We start from the raw sequence: 17868 nt of genomic DNA on the forward strand, positions 1-17868 counted from the left end.
TTCGGCTTGGGTCCCAAAGGATTATTATTATTATTATTCAGAATTTCTGTAACACCTTTTACCATAAGTAGAAATAAAAATAAAAAATAAAAAATTGTGAAATGAGATGAAGGATGTGATTGAAGAAAAAAAAGTTGTGGAAATGTGTTTATAACATTTGAAATGAGAATTGCAATGGCTGTAACGACGGTTAAATTTTATTTTAAAATGGATCCAACTAACGGTGTGTTAAAGTTAGTAATTTAAAGATTATGTTGGTAATAATTTCTGTAAAAGATTATTTTAAATTTATTTACCATTAACATAAAAATACTTGTTAATATTTTTATTTTAAAATATAGAAATGTATTTCTTTTATACTACGAACTCGTTTGGGCCATGGACAGTTAGTTGGGTAGCAAAGCTTTTACGCATAAGGCGCGTTTGGTTGATGTTTTCAATGCAATTTTCAATATAATAAGATAAGAAATTAATAATTACAACTATTAAATTATTACTGCATTTCTTTACTTTGTGTCTTGCTGGTGGATTTCCTAATTCGCAGATCAAGGCATGCCATATTGCAAAAACTAATACTTTTTCTGGGTCATTATATTGATATAAAGTAACTAATTTTATTAATAATATATTTCTTTCGAAATTATTTAATTAACTATTTTTAACAGCGTCTACCCACCATCTTGTTATTTTTCTATGGACGTTCATATTTTGTTCAGAGACTACATTTTGTAACGTTAAGTGCTTGTTTGGTTGTAAGGGAAGAACTTATTATTTAAGAGTGAATTTTTTAAAAATAGTGCGAATCCTATTTTTTTTTTGCTTTGATTTATTTTTATTTTTTTAAATAATATTTTTTTGTCTTTCGCACCATCAAACTCACCCAAAATATCATTGGTCAACATTTATAGCAACAGTTTCAAGACCATATAGCACTGCACAGGTTTGACGCGCGTTTTTTAGGTCTTGGGAGTGAGTTCCAATTCCAAAGGCTTGCTCAATTGTCTTCTCCCTTGACGCCAACATCTCTATCCATGTCCCAGTCCTATGGTCAACCTTATTGTTTCTCTCCGTCTTTTTAGATCATTGTTCCCAATTCCCACTGTTGAAGTTGATCGCTTAAGTGGTTATTTGGGGATTATATTTTCTAATTTAGGGTAATTTTAAATTCAGATAAGATTTAAAAAATTACAAATATTTAAATTTATAAAATATATATAGTTTATATAGATGAAATTAAAAATATCTGGACATGAACAGAATCAATGTATTGTTCCAGTGATGGGCTCCTCCTCTCAAATTTCATCCCATAATTTTTTTTATCATTAAAAGTAATAAAAAGGTTAGAATATAAAAACCAAAAACAACTTGGAAGGAAGGTTTTCGTTGTTGGGTGCGCCTTCTTTTCAATTGTGCAAGTGTACAACCTTTTTTTCTCTCTATGGTGGTGTGGGATATTTTGGTATGCAGCGTTGATATTAATTTTCGGAGAGAAACTTTGCTTATCAATGATAATTAACGTTTGTACTTTGTACAGCAACCTTGCCTATCAATGCCATTTAGATTGATTACAGTACAATTTTTCCTAACTTTATAGTCTTGCTATTTAGATTGATTATAGTACAGATTGATTACTGCACACGCGACAATTTTTCCTAGCCACGAGGTCCAAAACATTATTATAAATTAATAACAACAACTACAATGTATTATAGAAAAAATTCAAACAACTATTAAGGTGTCAATAAATTTAAGTCACTTCTAACCGTCTTAAAATTATAAAAAAAATATAAAATTTTATTAAATTATATTAAGAAGGACTTGTATGTATGTTTTTACATCAATCCTCTCTCTAAATATAAAGTAGAATAACTGTTTTATTCAGGAGCTATTATTTAATGAGAATATATTTATGAGTTTTTCTTCCATTAGAGCGACTTGTGAGTTTTTCTTAATTTCTTATTTTTTATGATCAATATTTTCATTTTTTTAGAATAATTTTAAAAATAACCTTGTATCAAATGACAGATGCAAATGGGTTAGTGTGGGCAATTGCCCCTACAAGATTTTTATTTTTACTTGTGTGTGGGTAATAAAAAAGTTTTTTCACCCATAAAAAATAGGTATTCCCTCATAATTTTTTTTAGTTAATGTACAAAATAAAGAAACATAGAAAAATTGATATAAATTTTATTATTTTATCCTTTTAGTTTTTGATAATATTAACATTGAAAAATCATATATGCATTATTTTTAAAGTACGAAAATGTGTATAAGACAATCGTAATTTGTAAAAGTTTAAATATTTTAAACTTATTTTATCATGTATTATGTATTTTGTAAAAGTTTATGATATTTTTTTACAAAATTATTACAAACAATTTGATTAATTATGTTTTTGTTCTTAAACTTTTTTTGTAAAATTTACTTGTAGTCCCTAAACAATTTTCAATGTTTTTGGTCCCTATAATTTTTTTTATCTTAATGGTTCTAGTTCCTATTGTCAGCCATAACATTAATTAATGACATAATTAATCATGTTAATACTCTTATAACTTGTCACATCATTAAATAACATTAATTGGTGACATAATTAATTATGTTAATACTCTTGTAATTTGTCACATTATTAAAAAGTTTGAATTGAACAATCACTCAATTTTTTTGATAAATTATGATTTTAATATCTCATTAGTTCATGTTATTTGAGGATGTTAAACAAGATTATAAGGGATTAAAAATATAATTTACTAAAAACATTACTTCCTCTGTCATTAATTATAAGAATATTTTTATAAATTTATTTTTTATTTTATAAGATCATTTTTAAATTTCTATATGCATTAATTTTGTTCCTTACATATCCTTACTTTTTTTCTTCAAATATTAATAAGAAACAAATAAGTAAATAAAGATAAAAAAGGATAATTCTGAAATGATAATACACATAATTGATAAATTTAATATTATTAACTAAACTAATTATTTTTCTTAAGAAATATAAATTACTTGAAAGAGTCTTACAATTAGAGAAAGTATATGTGATCTTTGATAATGTGACAAGTCGATAAACTACTAATATGATTTTTTTATACAGACTTGTTTCTTTTATACACACTACCATAAATATTACATCATTATTTAGAGAAATTATACAGACCAAAAATAATAAAACACTTGTTTAATTGCTAAAAGTAAAATTTGCATAAAGTTTAAAACCAAAAAATTTAGATTATACTTTACAAAGCATTTTAACTAATTTCTAGTTTTTTTACTAGCTAAAAAACTCATTTGTATGTTCAATGAATACATATTTTTTAATAATTTCTCAATAACTTCTAACATTTTTTAAAATGCTAGTTTCTAATTTTTTTAAAATATTTTTTTTTATTCTTAATATATTTATTAAATTTTCTGTTTACCATTTTCAAATAAATCATGACTTTATTATTTTTCAATCATTTTACTATTTCTAATTATTTTAAGAGCTAATTTTATTGAATACTAATAATTTATTAGGTTAACTTTTTAGCTTTCAGCTTCCGATTAACTTTTTAGCTTTTAGCTAATTTTGCCAAAGTATAACCATAATTAATCCTAAACTATTTTTTTCCACTAAAAAAATTTATGGATTCATCTTGTATCATAGTATAAATTGTTGATCATAGATCTAAAATATTAATGTTTTGTAGGAAAAAATTTCTCAATCTCAACATTCTACATTGAATAGTTCCCTCAAAGACCCTTGATGAGGAGGATAATTAGATATTCTTAAAGAGAATTTGTCTTCTCTAAAGAAGGTAGCTAAAGTGAACTTTAAGGACAAAGTGCAACGATGATTATTATTTTTCTACTGTAGATAATTATTAATTAGAAACTTAAAATACCTTAATCTTTTCACACCTTAATTTTTTATCTTTACCTTATAATTATTTTCATCCGATTATTTATTGTATTTATTGTTTTTAATATTTTTTTTCATGTCTTTTTTATTTTTTTGTAAGGTATATACACTTTGAGCTTACGGAAAAAATCATTTTTAAAAGGTAACCTAAAAAACAGGGCACTTTCGCGTTAGAGTTAGAACCAAAATATCATTATTCTTCTGATAAAAACATGCATGTTGTGCTGTACTGCTCATGTCTAGCTCTGGAGCTCAGGCTCAAAGACCAAGAATGGGCACGGCACCGAGATGCCGTGGTCTCTAGGTTAAATCTTTTTAACGTAGTTATATAATTTTTAATTAATCATATTTTCACCCTAAAAATAATATTTTCAATTATATAAAAAAATTGATGTTTTTTCAAGTAAAATGTATCCTTTTTCATGATAACAACCTAAAAAAAGTCAGTTTAAAAAGTACTAATGAAAAATATCTTAATAAAATATCATATTCTTATGAATATTTCACTTAGAAAGTAACTCAAATATCTGAAAAATATCTTATTCTTATTAACATTTCACCTATAATAATTGAAATAAAATAAGAAAAACATTTTCTTGCTTAGTTTTCAATTTCGTCATTTTGTCTTCCCTTCTCTCCTCCTTGGTCGCAATCAGCTGGACCAAAATCAAGACTCTGTCACGGCCCCATCGTGGATAACTATGTTTTGTTAGTTGGGCTCGACCAGTTGCTCTCGAGTCTCTGTGAGAGTTTGATGCCGATGATCTTCATATCAATTTGCAACAAGGATAATGCCAAGTTCCCTTTAATTCGCACCGTGGAAGTTGGGACATGCAACTACTCATATGTTTGGATAACAGGGAAAAAATTAATAAAGAAGAGTAAGGACAGAAAAAATATTTTCTTTTTATTTAATTTTTCACATGTATCTCTTCCACTAAAATTAATTTTGTTTGAACGAGTAAAATTATTATAAGTGAAGTTTTTTCATTAGTGCTTAACACGCATACCTAGATAAGAAACTATGAGTTAAACTATAATAACTTTAATATCCACCTTTAAAAATTAAATAAAAAATTCTTTTATTTCTGTTGAATTCAAATTATAAATTTTCTCTCCATTCCTTGTTTCTTTTCTATGAAGTCCGAGTCAGGGATAGTGAACTTTTTTTTTCTTGAAAAAAAAATTCAGGGATGGTGACATGGTGTACTAGTTTTTAGTTCTGGGACATGTAGTATTATCCACTTGTCTTCCAATCTAGCGAACAACAAAAAATCCAGAATCCTCTTTTTGGTGACCAATGAAATTGCCCAATTTGTATTCTCCGTCGAGCATTTATAGTATTATTAAATTACATATATCCATAGGTGTGGTGCTACTTGCTCCTCGTGGCTATATAGAAGTCCAAATATATAGGGCGGGCCTGTAAGCCTGAAAGTCGTGCTTTCATACAGTGGTCGGTAACTAAGCAAAAGTGAAACAGAAACAGAGAGGAAGAAGCATTTCGCAGTGCACACAAAGAGGAAGGAGAAAAACTGAGTGACAAAATGGGGATAGCAGCTGAAGCTCATAACGTGAAGATTTTGGGATCAGGCACTGAATATATAGTTCTGGCTCATGGATTTGGCACGGACCAGTCTGTGTGGAAACACTTTGTACCTTATCTCGTCGACAATTTCCGTGTCATTCTCTACGACAACATGGGCGCGGGTACCACTAACCCTGACTACTTCGACTTTGAGCGCCACTCGATCTTAGAAGGTTATGCCTCTGATTTGCTTGCCATTTTAGAAGAGCTCCAAGTTGAGTCTTGCATTTTTGTTGGCCACTCTGTTTCCGCAATGATTGGCGCTATTGCTTCTATTTCTCGCCCCGATCTCTTTACCAAACTCATCATGGTTGGCGCTTCCCCCAGGTAATTAAGTATTTAACTTTGTCCGCCGTTACTCACCACAAAATAATTTACGTGTAGTTTTTAAAAATTTATTATTAAATTTTTTGTGATGCCAAAAGTAACAATTTTGTCAGCAATGTATTAAAATATTTCTTGTGACTATAATATATTGAGTTTGGCTTTTGTTAAGCAAAAAATGATTTCCAATTAATGTAATTCAGTTGGTTCAACTGTGCGTGAATTGTTATAACTATTTAATTCATTGACTTGCAATTGCATTTGTTCTTTGATTTGTGGAAGGTATTTGAACGACGTGGAATACTATGGAGGATTTGAGCAGGAAGATCTAGACCAATTATTCGACGCAATGGCGGCGAATTACAAAGCATGGTGCTATGGGTTTGCTCCTTTGGCTGTGGGTGGGGACATGGAGTCTGTTGCAGTGCAGGAGTTTAGTCGAACGTTGTTCAACATGCGGCCAGACATAGCGCTGATTGTGTCACGGACCATTTTTCAAAGCGACATGAGGCAGATTCTGAGCCTTGTTTCTGTCCCCTGCCACATCATACAAGCTGAGAAAGACATGGCTGTTCCGATGATGATCTCGGAGTACCTCCACCAACACATTGGTGCCGAGTCCATCGTGGAGGTCATGGCAACTGATGGTCATTTGCCGCAGTTAAGCTCGCCGGATACCGTTATTCCGGTGCTGCTCAAACACATTCAACTTGATATTGAGGCAAGAAGGTAGTAGATATAGACGTGACGTGACTCCGTTAGAAAAAGAGAATCTATCCCTGTGTGTGTTTGTGGGGTGTTTTTTTTTTTTTTTTTTGTATTCGTAGTGTGAAATAACAACTGAAATGGGGGGAATAAGTTCCCTTCAACTGTTTCTCTATCTGTGTTTGTTGTATTCGAACTTGTGGTAAAACCGTAGAGGTACCAAGACTCTTGTAGTGAGAATCAAATGTCAATGTCCCTCATTGTGTTGCGAACATTTCTCACTGGAAAATTGGGGAGTGGTCCAACAACTAGAAAAAACACAACTTGTGTAGGACTAGTATTATCAATTATTAATGACGTTTAAATTTATGTAGCTGTGATAATCAAGCTAAGGAAGCTTTGAGAATTGATCTTGGACTTTGTCACTTGAGTTTTCTTATGGACTTTGATAATAGATAGTTATTGAGCTAGTACTGTGTGTTTTATTAACTTTGTTTTTGGAAAACACGAACTTTGATCGAGTTACTTTTTCTTTTGGGGAAAAGATCTAGAAAAGGAAAAATTGGAAATCATCAACAAAGAAATTAATTAACAAAAACTTGAAAATGACGTGGCAAAGTGATATACAATTATTTGATTTTCGAAAGAAAAAAAATATAAAGACAAGGAGACAAGTAGGATAGAGGAATAAATAAACCAAAAAGCAAATAATAAAAACAAAGTATTATTTTTATGAATACAGTTCAGGTAGTTTATCAGTCATACAAGTGTGTGTACAGACGAGGCCTACAAAACTTTAACATAAAATAATACTTACATGTGAAACACGGGTTCTTAGTTCATAAATGTCTAGCTTAGTTAACTATATTTCTTTTTTCTTTTTATACTTTTGGTAAGAAAAGCTTAAGAGAAGATATATTGTCTTATTCTAATGTATTTGTCACAGATGTTTTTTCCTTTTGTCAAAAAATATTTTTCTTTTATAGTAAACTGCTAGCTATTAAAATTGAAGTACTTTTGTGGATACTATTTGATCCTACGATGACCATCAACCAACTTTAGTCATTGCTTCATTGGACTATTTGGGTCACAGCAACCGCATGGTTCATTATGCGGGCAACTCTTTTTAATGTTCGTGTATTTTACAACTAGATAGAATTTTATTTTATTTTAAAAAATTAAACTGTTGAACATAATTAAAATATTTGTCTAAATTAATTTTAATATAAATTTAAATTAGAACAAATATTTTTTTATTAAAATATAAAGTTAAATAATTTTCTAACGTCAAAGGAATTAATGACTTCATTTATGGGATCAAAGCGAGTTTTCTAGAGCTAAGCCCCACTAACTTATTGACAAACGATGATTATGAAGTGTTGAAAATGACAAGAAAACTGGGATTTAATTTCAATGGTCCGGTGACTTGATATTTTGATGGCCTATATATAACAAGCTTTTACAATTCACGCTTCTACCACAACAATACATTATTTGTTATTTTAGCATAAATGTCAGTATTGCAAACTAATATTAATGTTTTTTTATAGGAAAATTTAATATGTTTTAAGAGTCGAAGTGATGATGATAAATAGTGAAATTTAGAAACTTAAATTAAATAAGCATTTTTTTACTGCAAATAACTAACATCTTTAAAGACTTATTTTAAATTTTCTCAACTTTAAGAATTAATGTAATAACACCCTGCACTTTTCAAACTTGAATAGTGTTTTACCTTAATGAAAAAAAGGAGAGAATTGTGGTCTCCAAGAATTAACAATTTTTCACTAATTAATTCTATCCAGATACTTTTTTTTATTTCCTTGGTTCATTTTATTTAAAGTTTTAGTAAAAAAAAAAAATCCCATTTTAATTGTTATTTTAGGATATTAATAAAATATTATATTTTTATTATATTCTTAAATATTTATAGTGGAGTAAAAAAATAACAAAAGTAATGAAAAATTGTACAATAATTCCTATTAAATCTAAATATTGGTTATATTTTTTATTTCTTGTATCAAAATCTTAAATGTCAAACCAAAGAGATGAAATGAGTATACATATATTTTTTTTTCAAAGTATAATTGTATGTGATTGAATTTCATTGAACCCTTGATGGTCCAAATTATTTTGGGTTGGGATCTATTCTTATGAGCCCGACGGGTGGGATCCATCAGAATTTAGCTTGATCTATTCTCAGCGTCGCCATGCTCTGATCCTTCTTTGCCTCGTCGATGTATGAAATGGATGCAGAGTATTGATGATGGACATGAAGTGAAAAAAAAAAACCTAAATTTCGTATACGGTTCAAACTGACGTGCTTACTGATTATATTGTAAAATAGTTGAGTGAAAGATTGGAAAGTTGACATTAACAAAATATTTCCTCCGATCCTCTTATTCTTTGCTCCCTCAATACTCTATCCCTTTCTTATCGTTAGCATTGCGGTGGAGTTCTATGGCCAAGAAATGAATCAGGAGTTCAGGACTCGGAACTCTTGGTACTTCTTCCTTTTTGTTATTTTTTAAATTTAACACCTACATGGTAACTATTAATTATTATTATGGCCAAGAAAATGTGTTGCTAATACTCTTCAAATTCAAATATTAAGAGTATTAGCAACATATTTTTTATTTCTTTATCATTATTAAAATATTATTTAAAATTTATTAAGAACTATCGAATACGTACAAGAGGTCCACACTAACATCTCTCTCAAAAAAAGAGGTATACAAACATTTCTCTTCTTTGAATATTTTCTAAATTTTTTTTATTAAAAACTTATACATTTTATTACTTTGCTTTTATATTTTGTATTATCTTTGATATTTTGATAAATGAATGGAAAAAGAAACCACGTAAATAAACAAAAAAAATAAATCAAAGCATCCAAAAATAGATTTTTTTTTATATTATTATTATCCCCATAGGGCCAAACCCAAACCTAGCCAAGAAAGTATAAAAGCCACACGCGTGTTTATAATGTGATGAGGCCATTAGTTTCAATTTGAACATAATTAAATCGATTTTTTTTTTGACGTTCGATTTTAAAAATTATATAACAATCAAATTAAATTATTTAAAAATTAAAACATCAAATTAAACTTAAAAAAAATTAGGGGACAAAATTAGTAGTTTATCCTTTTTTTTCTTCCACCTTCTTCCTCCTAATTTCCAAACATTCGCTTTTCCCATTTTACCCTCGCTCTGCAACTCCATTCTCCACCCGCAAATTTCTTTTTGGTCGCGACCTCGTTGAAACTCCGAAAGCAGAAACAACACACACATTCTCTCTGATCTGTGCGCCTCGCTTCTGTTGTTGAGCCATGGCTCCTGCTACCTCCCAGCGAGCCGAGCTAGCCAGGGTCTTCGATTCGTTCGTTTCTCAGTCTGGTGCAATCAAAGACATCTGGTTCGCACACATAACACACTTCTTCGTACTTCCATTCCTTTCCGATTCCGTTTCTTTTTCATTGCGATTAATAATTCTCTCTCGTGAATGGTAATGTGATGTTCAATGCTTGCTTTCAGTAATAGAGCCTTCTGTTACAGCCAATTGGAGCTGCACAAGCACGTAATTAAGGATTGCGACAAAGCGCTTCAGCTTGACCCCTCGCGACTTCAAGCCTACATTCTCAAAGGTCTCTTGCTTGTTAAATTCATCCAACGCTTGATGCTTCTTTTTAACTTTTTTGTACCCTGGGAAGTGGGATTTAAGTTCTTTTAAGAAAAACAGAGGTAGTTACTGGTTGATGAGTAGAAAGTTAAGAACCGTGTTGGCACTTGGAGTTTTTTATTTTGATGGATTTATCATTTATTCGTTCGTTTTATGGATTATTATTATCACCACACGACCGTTTTGTTTAAGTTTTACTATGGAAAGAGTCAAAGAGAGGAATGTCTTGTGTTTTAGGTCACGCGCTTTCTGCATTGGGAAGGAAAATAGATGCTCTGTCAGTATGGGAGCAAGGTTATGAACACGCGCAGCAACAGTCTGCAGATTTGAAGCTGTTGCTAGAGCTCGAAGAGCTTTTGACAACAATAAAACAACGCCCAACAATGCATTCTATGAAACCAATGGGTCGCCCGTTCCACAATCTGAATCCGATTCTATGAGTAATGGGAACTTGACTGAAATTTGTAAGAATCAAGATAGTTTGAGTCCTCAAGATGAATTATGTGACAATACAAGTGATAAATCTTTGATCTTGCTGAAGTCTGCTGATAATTTTGACTTGCGAAATGAATTAAATAGTGAAGATAGGGAGTCTAATAAATCTGATGGCCAAGTGAATGGAAGCACTGACGTTATTGATAAACTGAGTTATAATTCTGAATCATGTAATAACTTAAGTGACACTTCAGAATCACGGGATAAAGATAAAGTAGTGGCGAGTCTAGTAGTGACTCACTTGATGTTGCTGAAATTCTTAGAAAGCCAAGTCGTATGTTTAATATTCCCCATGAAAAAATTGGTGAAGCAAGGAAAAATTTGTTGCTCGGATTTCAAAGACTAAGTCTGTAAGTGTAGATTTTCAGCTCTCACAGGGAATAGCAGAGGTTTGTTTGCACAACTGCTGTGTTGGTGTATTTATTTGTTTGATAGCATATTTGATGTTATGATTACTTTGCAGGTTAATGAAGGGAAATATGCTCACGCCATATCCATTTTTGATCAGCTGCAATGGTCTCCTCCCTAGTGATATTTGGGGTGTTTCCTTTTATTTACTTGTTAGTGATACTTGTGACGTTTCCTTTTATGATATCTACCTGTTATCTTATCCACCTCTTTCTCTATCATCAAATGACAAACTGTGGTCGTGTCTCTGTCATTTACTCAGATACTGAAAGAGGATCCTGCATATCCCGAAGCACTGATTGGAAGAGGGACTGCTTATGCATTCAAGAGAGAACTTGATGCTGCTATGGCTGATTTTTCAAAGGTATTCGAATTTGAATAAACACTATCTGAAAGTACATAGAGATATGGGTATCTCCTCTGTTTATAAGTAGTCAACATTGTATTTCTTAGGCTATAGAATTTAATCCATCAGCTGGTGAGGCATGGAAGAGGAGAGGTCAGGCACGGGCAGCCTTGGGGGGAGTTTGTGGAGGTGAGGGTGGCTTACTCTATTTTAGTATCTTTATAACATTTTAAAGTTTACCTGAATCTCTTTGCTGTTTGAAATTTTATGTTTGTTGTTTGAAAATTGGCTATTTTTCATCTTAGGTATGGTCCATTGACATACATACACACTCTAAATGAAATGGACGTATTCTGTCACAGAAAATGAAAAAGGTTTGAAATTTGGTTTTTACTTATGTTTGAATTGCCTTATTTTAACTGAGGCATGAAACTTGATATGGTTTGGCTTTGGGCATTAACACTTGGGTTAATTATTTTATTGTTAAACAGAACTGATGCAGCTGTCAAGAGTTACGTGGTTTCATGTTATTGCACTGTTATCTTATTGTATGTTCCATTGAAAAAAAAGTGATTGAAATTTTCAGTGACTCGTGATGCCTCACTTGAGTCACTTTTGTTGTATATGACTTTCTTGCACAAATAACAATTCATAACGTGACATTGGCAACTGCTTCCTGATATCTCAGGCTATTGAAGATTTGACTAAGGCATTAGAATTTGAATCTAACTCAGCAGATATTTTACACGAAAGAGGTATCTTGTCTGACACAGTCTTTTTCATTTTTTTATTTGGCTTACTGATTGATGCTGGAATAATTAATTATGCATCCTTTTATTATGATGGGTAAATGCATTTATCTTGTGGTAGCTCCTATAAGTCTAGACAGAGGGACTTGATTAGTTTTATGTGAAACGAGTTTATAGTTTTATGCTGGAATAATAATACTATCCTGTATCCTGTATTTTGTTTACGACCTCACTGTTAATTTCAAGTTGAAGTTTGATTAAAAATTGTCATGGTGATAATGTTGATCTAATTATTTTCTTTTTGTAGATAGTAGCTACTTATATATGTCTAATGTATGATTTTGTAACATTCAATGCAGGAATTGCCAATTTCAAATTTAAAGAGTTTGATGCTGCAGTTGAAGACCTTTCAGCATGTGTGCAGCTAGGCAGGGATAATGAGTCTGCCTATACATGTTTGGTGGGTCCTGAGTCTTAACCTTTGAATCCTCATTGACTATGAACCTTTATGTTGGTTTTCTTGTCTTTCACATGAAAATATATCTTCATTATTTATCTGATCAAACATTGTCTTTTACAAGGTTTAGCATTATCTTCAATTGGTGAATATAAGAAATCTGAGGAAGCACATCTGAAATCACTTCAAATTGATAGAAATTTTCTTGAAGCATGGGAACACCTGACTCAGGTATCTATCAAGTATCAACCTTATTATACTGATAGTTGTTGGCTCTGTTAATTGTTAGCTGGAAGCTTGATTCTGAAAATCCTGAATCATCTGTATGGATATTATTTTCTGGTTTGAAATGTGATCAGTTGTATACTTGCATGCTCTCTGGTCTCTAATCATATCTTTCCTCACTACTTTCATCCGTGCCATTTCTCTCTGCATGTATTATAATTTACTCATTTAACTTGAATTAAAGTTTCCATTTCATGTCAGCTTAGTAACTTAATTTACATTTATATTTTTCCTTTAGTAACTTATAGGCTTAATTCTACGAAGTAGGTTACATCATTCATGGCTATTATTTCAAGTTATAGGCTTATAGCTGTTCTGTTAGATGATTTTGTTGCTAGCTTTATTCTTAATGTGTGACGTTGGCAATTAATTAGGATTTATCAATCTTTGGTTTATAGCTAATAAGATGTTAAGTATGAAACACATTTTTTGGCCTTTTATTTTCAGTTATGCTTAAAGCTTCTATTTAACATAATTTTGGTTGTTAGTTTTATGAACATGAGGGTTTTGGCAGTTCTGTCAAGATTTATCAAAGCCAACAAAGCTCAGGAATGTCTAAATCAGATGCTGCAAATTGATGGGAGGTAATTGTTGTTAATGAAATGGCATCACTCCCATTACAATTGTTGGCTGGTAACTGGTTTATCATGTTTGATGTACTTTGTGCCCTTTGCTCTGTATCTGAGGGCTGAGGCTGATTACTTGAGTTTTGATGTTAGGTTTGCCAGAGCTTATCATTTGTGCGGCCTATTGTTCCATGCAATGGGAGAGCATAGATACTTCTTAACAACCACAACTGCCTAATAGTTGGAGATTAAATATTTATTTGACACAACTGTAGCTTGCAAGCTTTCAATAGTCTTGATGATTGGGCCCATGAATGCAAGTAATGAAAACACTGAGATATAGTGGCACACTTACAACTTACAAGCAGTTATAGAAGAAAATTTGGTGTTAGAGCACCGAAATATGATGAAACCTTTCAGGGAGTAAAATTTTTTGAGAATACTGCTTCAGGAACTTCGGAGTGTTCATGGAGGAATAACTAGGATTACTTGCTGTTTTCCATGTCAACTATGTTGATTGAAATGTGATCTTTTTAGGGGCATTATTTGTAAATTTTGGTTGGCAGTAGCTCTGGAATGCTCATTCTTTTTAAACATCACAGAACATTAGATATTGCAAAGACTGTCATAAAAGAGAAATCATATGTCTACAGCAAGACAGATCAGATCATTTGTCTTTTCAAAGATGGGAAATTAGAAGAGGTGGTTTGTGTATTGTTGAATTACATCTGGTGCTTGTTTGTTGTTGCTTTATTTACTATGCAAGAGGCCTCCACCATGACTTGTAACCCAACTGGTGTAGCTTTGGAAAACTTTTACTTTGCTCACATTAGTAATGATTTTTACATCTTAAGTTGTTTGTTCAAAACATAAATGATTTTTACATCTCTAAAAACTATGAACCATGTAATCTGAAATTTTTAGTTGGTTTCATTTTCTTAATTAACTGATAGAATATGACTTCCCTTCTATATTGTTAAAGCTAAAGGATTTCTAAATATTAGTTAATTTTTGATGAATAAATGCTTCCTGACTCTCTTGCCGGTGATTGTTGCCAATTCTTAATAATGGTCTAAGGTGGATGTTACATGTTTTGATGTTACTCTTTTTTTTTTTCTTTAACATAGTTTGAATAATAATATTTCAGTAGTTCGTGCTTTTATGAAATTGGAGACTTCAATATTTGATGTGCAGGTCATTCATGCCAATTCTGTCTCTGATCTTTATAATGTGGTCGGTGAGGATTTCTGGTCATCTACTTGGTGCAACAGTACTGCATTTGAAGGGTATGTGTGTGTAGTGCAAATGGTGCTTGGGGAACATATAATGTTTACAAATACTTATTTCTGGATGTTAATGTTTCAGGAAACAACTTGAGGGGACAAGGATAACACTTGTAAAAATGTAAGCTTGATACAGTGAAAATTTTGTTCCCCATTTCCCTTTCTTTTGTTGCTTAACTGTTCATACCTGTATATTTTATTGCAGAAATTGATGTTTTTTTTTTTCCAGGGGGAGCTTGGTTTTGACTTTGCAATTAGAACACCTTGTACACCTGCTAGATGGGAGGATTATGATGCAGAAATGCCAATGGCATGGGAAGTACGTTATTGTTTTACCAAATAACTTCGATTATATTTTTTTCACCGATATATATGATCCCGTGGGGCTACTTTATGTGTGGCTTGCTTCTGAAAAGAACGCGTGTTTTAGTCTTTACCAATGATCCTATGTCCCTTTTATCATTAAACAATGGTTGATGCTTTCATTGGAATTGTCTAGAAATTTACTGAGTATATTTCATTTTTTTAAGTTTCATATGTATTTATTTTTCAAGTTGCTTGATGAATTGTGGCAATTTACCTTGTATCCATCTTGATATTGTTAATCTGTCAGGCTCTCTGCAATGCTTACTGTGGTCAAAATTATGGGTCTACTGATTTTGACGTGCTTGAAAATGTGAGAGATGCAATTTTAAGGATGACACATTACTGATATGGCATTATCAAAATACGTAAATTATCTAGCATCTGGAAGCATTTGAAATCGTCATTCTGTAAATCTATCTCACTGTTTTTCAGGTATAACTTCATGCTACTGTCCCGAGGATCTGCTGTAGTCGGATTTGTTGTCATGCTGGGTTTGTTACTTGCTGCTAATATGGAGTTCACAGGAAGCATCCCACAAGGTTTTCAGGTTGATGGGAATCCATTTTGAACTTGGATCCAAATTGCTTGGGGGATTCTGTCAAAAGTTGGCTATACCCATCTCTGAAAGTAACAACCTCATGGAAAGAGTATCATGATGTTGCATCGACTTTTGCAACAACAGGGTCGGTTGTTGCTGCCTTGAGCTTTTCTAATGATTGAACTCCTTGGAATAATGACCAGGTTAGTCAATGGCTAAGTTATTTTCAATTTCTGTTTGTTTTTTTTTAATTTCTGGTCTTTTACTGTAGTGTTTATAATTAATTACCCAATACAACAGAGTGGTTCAATTCAATGTCTCTGCTAAAGCAAATACGATGTACTATCTGCTTTTGTAGGTTTCTGTATGTTCACCTAATAACTATATTGCTGCTGGTCTTTCATAAATCATAACCTGCGGAAAATGCAGCAGAACCGTAAAAGCTTTGACATTTACTTATTGATCTTCCTATGGAGGCTTAATCTGTATGCAGGCTTTATAAATTGTAATAATATATGATAGCCATTGTACAGTGTTGTAACTTTAGGCGTTGGATGATGAAATTATCATTTATCTTTTCCCCTATTCCAATAACCACCACTACTTTGTCTCTGCCCCGCCCCATAAAAGAAAACAGTTGAGAGACGAATACCGTTTGTTTGTATTTTCGTTATTAAATTGTTCAAGTGTGAATGGGGTATTACATTATTCTTAGCATTTTTAAACACTCCCAATCAAAACTTCATTTCCTGATTTGTCGTTAATGGTACGTCATGGTTCGGTGCGCATTCACTGTGCAGATGTTTCGACCTGAATATCATTATTTTATGTAGGATTAGGTGCAAAAATCCAATTTTAATGATAAAAAAATCTTTAGATTTCGCGAGAGATCCTGCAATAATTTTTTTAGGAAAACGTCTTACTCCAGAATATCCGGCAATGGTTTTGAAAGGGAATAGGCGCAAGTAGATGATTAGCTGTAAAAGTCATAAGGTCGATTATAACTGAGCTTTTTCCATTGTGGGGGTGGGGTTATCTATTTAGCCAAGCAAAAAAAGAAAATCCATCGAAAAGTCCTAGGCCAATTCTCTTATTGTTTTCTTGAAAAAAGAATTACTGTATAAGTTTCTCATTTAGTTGTAAGATATGTATTTTTTTTGTTAAATTAATAAGTAGGTTTCTAAATTATTTGAGAATTTTTAATTTGGTCTCTAAACTAAAAATATATATAATTTAGTCATTGATTTTATATGTTTTATTGTAATAATTTATAGCGGCTTGAGACTGACAGAAAATGACAATTTATAACTATTTAAAATTTTTTAGGGACTCAAGTATAAAAAGTTTACAAGATAAAAAAAGACCTAATTGTTACATGCTTTTATTACAACTACATTTGTAAAAAAAAAATTATAATCGAGTCCCTAAAATTTATAGCATGTAAACAAAATACTTTTTGTTAGTTTAGGAGCTTAATTAAAAATTCTAAGATAATTTGAAGATCTACTAATTGATTTATTTTTTATTAAATAATTATACTTAAACATTCATTTGTTTTGTGACTTACTGATTAGTTTAAACGTTTTTTTATTAAATAGTTATACTAAACATTCATTTTTTTTTTCTTTAGGTGTAATGTTTGTTCGCTTTTTAGTCATCAAAATATTATGAACTCATCTAGTTTCTTTAAACATTTAATTCTTTTTAGGTTAAATAATAAAAGCCGTGTTATAAAGAGATTAAATAAAAAAGAATACAAATGAAATTAATGGAGAAATTATTTGGTATAAATATCTTGAAAATGTTTGCTTCTCTTTTTAAGTCAGAAAATTGTGACTTTTGGCCATATGAATATAAATTTTTAGTTCATAAGTACTCGCAAGACATGAAATGGTTTATTATTGTTGTGTTCTACGGACCACAAGCTTTCTTAGAGTAACACGTGTAATATGAATCATTTTTGGAAAACAAAAGAAATATTAGAGTAAGAGAATATTTTACTCCTATGTTTTGGAATCTGCATATTATAGTAACTCTTCTTGACATGTTTATACGAGTACTATAATTTGTGAAGTTTTATTTTATTGTGAAATATTATATATATCTTAAAAGCATATATATTTTTACAAGACACTATTGAAAGATTATACATGAAAGACAAGAGGGAAAAAACATAAC

General features: G+C 31.2%; 1 protein-coding gene and 1 pseudogene across 1 annotated transcript; both read left to right on the forward strand.

The window, feature by feature from the left end:
* Nucleotides 1-5150: 5150 nt before the first annotated feature.
* On the forward strand, nucleotides 5151-6926 carry LOC100780802 (probable esterase KAI2). The gene is made up of 2 exons (XM_003539261.5): nucleotides 5151-5816; nucleotides 6096-6926. Exons 1-2 carry the CDS (start codon nucleotides 5449-5451, stop codon nucleotides 6544-6546), a joined length of 819 nt encoding a protein of 272 aa, XP_003539309.1. The 5' UTR covers nucleotides 5151-5448; the 3' UTR covers nucleotides 6547-6926.
* A 2648-nt stretch (nucleotides 6927-9574) lies between these two features.
* Nucleotides 9575-16393, forward strand: LOC100802916 (suppressor of RPS4-RLD 1-like; annotated as a pseudogene).
* The last annotated feature ends 1475 nt before the right edge of the window (nucleotides 16394-17868 follow it).

This window comes from Glycine max, chromosome 11 (assembly GCF_000004515.6).
Source record: "Glycine max cultivar Williams 82 chromosome 11, Glycine_max_v4.0, whole genome shotgun sequence".
Classification (NCBI taxonomy): domain Eukaryota; kingdom Viridiplantae; phylum Streptophyta; class Magnoliopsida; order Fabales; family Fabaceae; genus Glycine; species Glycine max.

Bases quoted from the DNA above. Each gene is read 5' to 3' on its own strand.
- LOC100780802 (XM_003539261.5), top strand. From the start codon at position 5,449: ATGGGGATAGCAGCTGAAGCTCATAACGTGAAGATTTTGGGATCAGGC. The intron at 5,817-6,095 runs GTAATTAAGTAT...GATTTGTGGAAG, and splicing joins ATGGTTGGCGCTTCCCCCAG to GTATTTGAACGACGTGGAAT.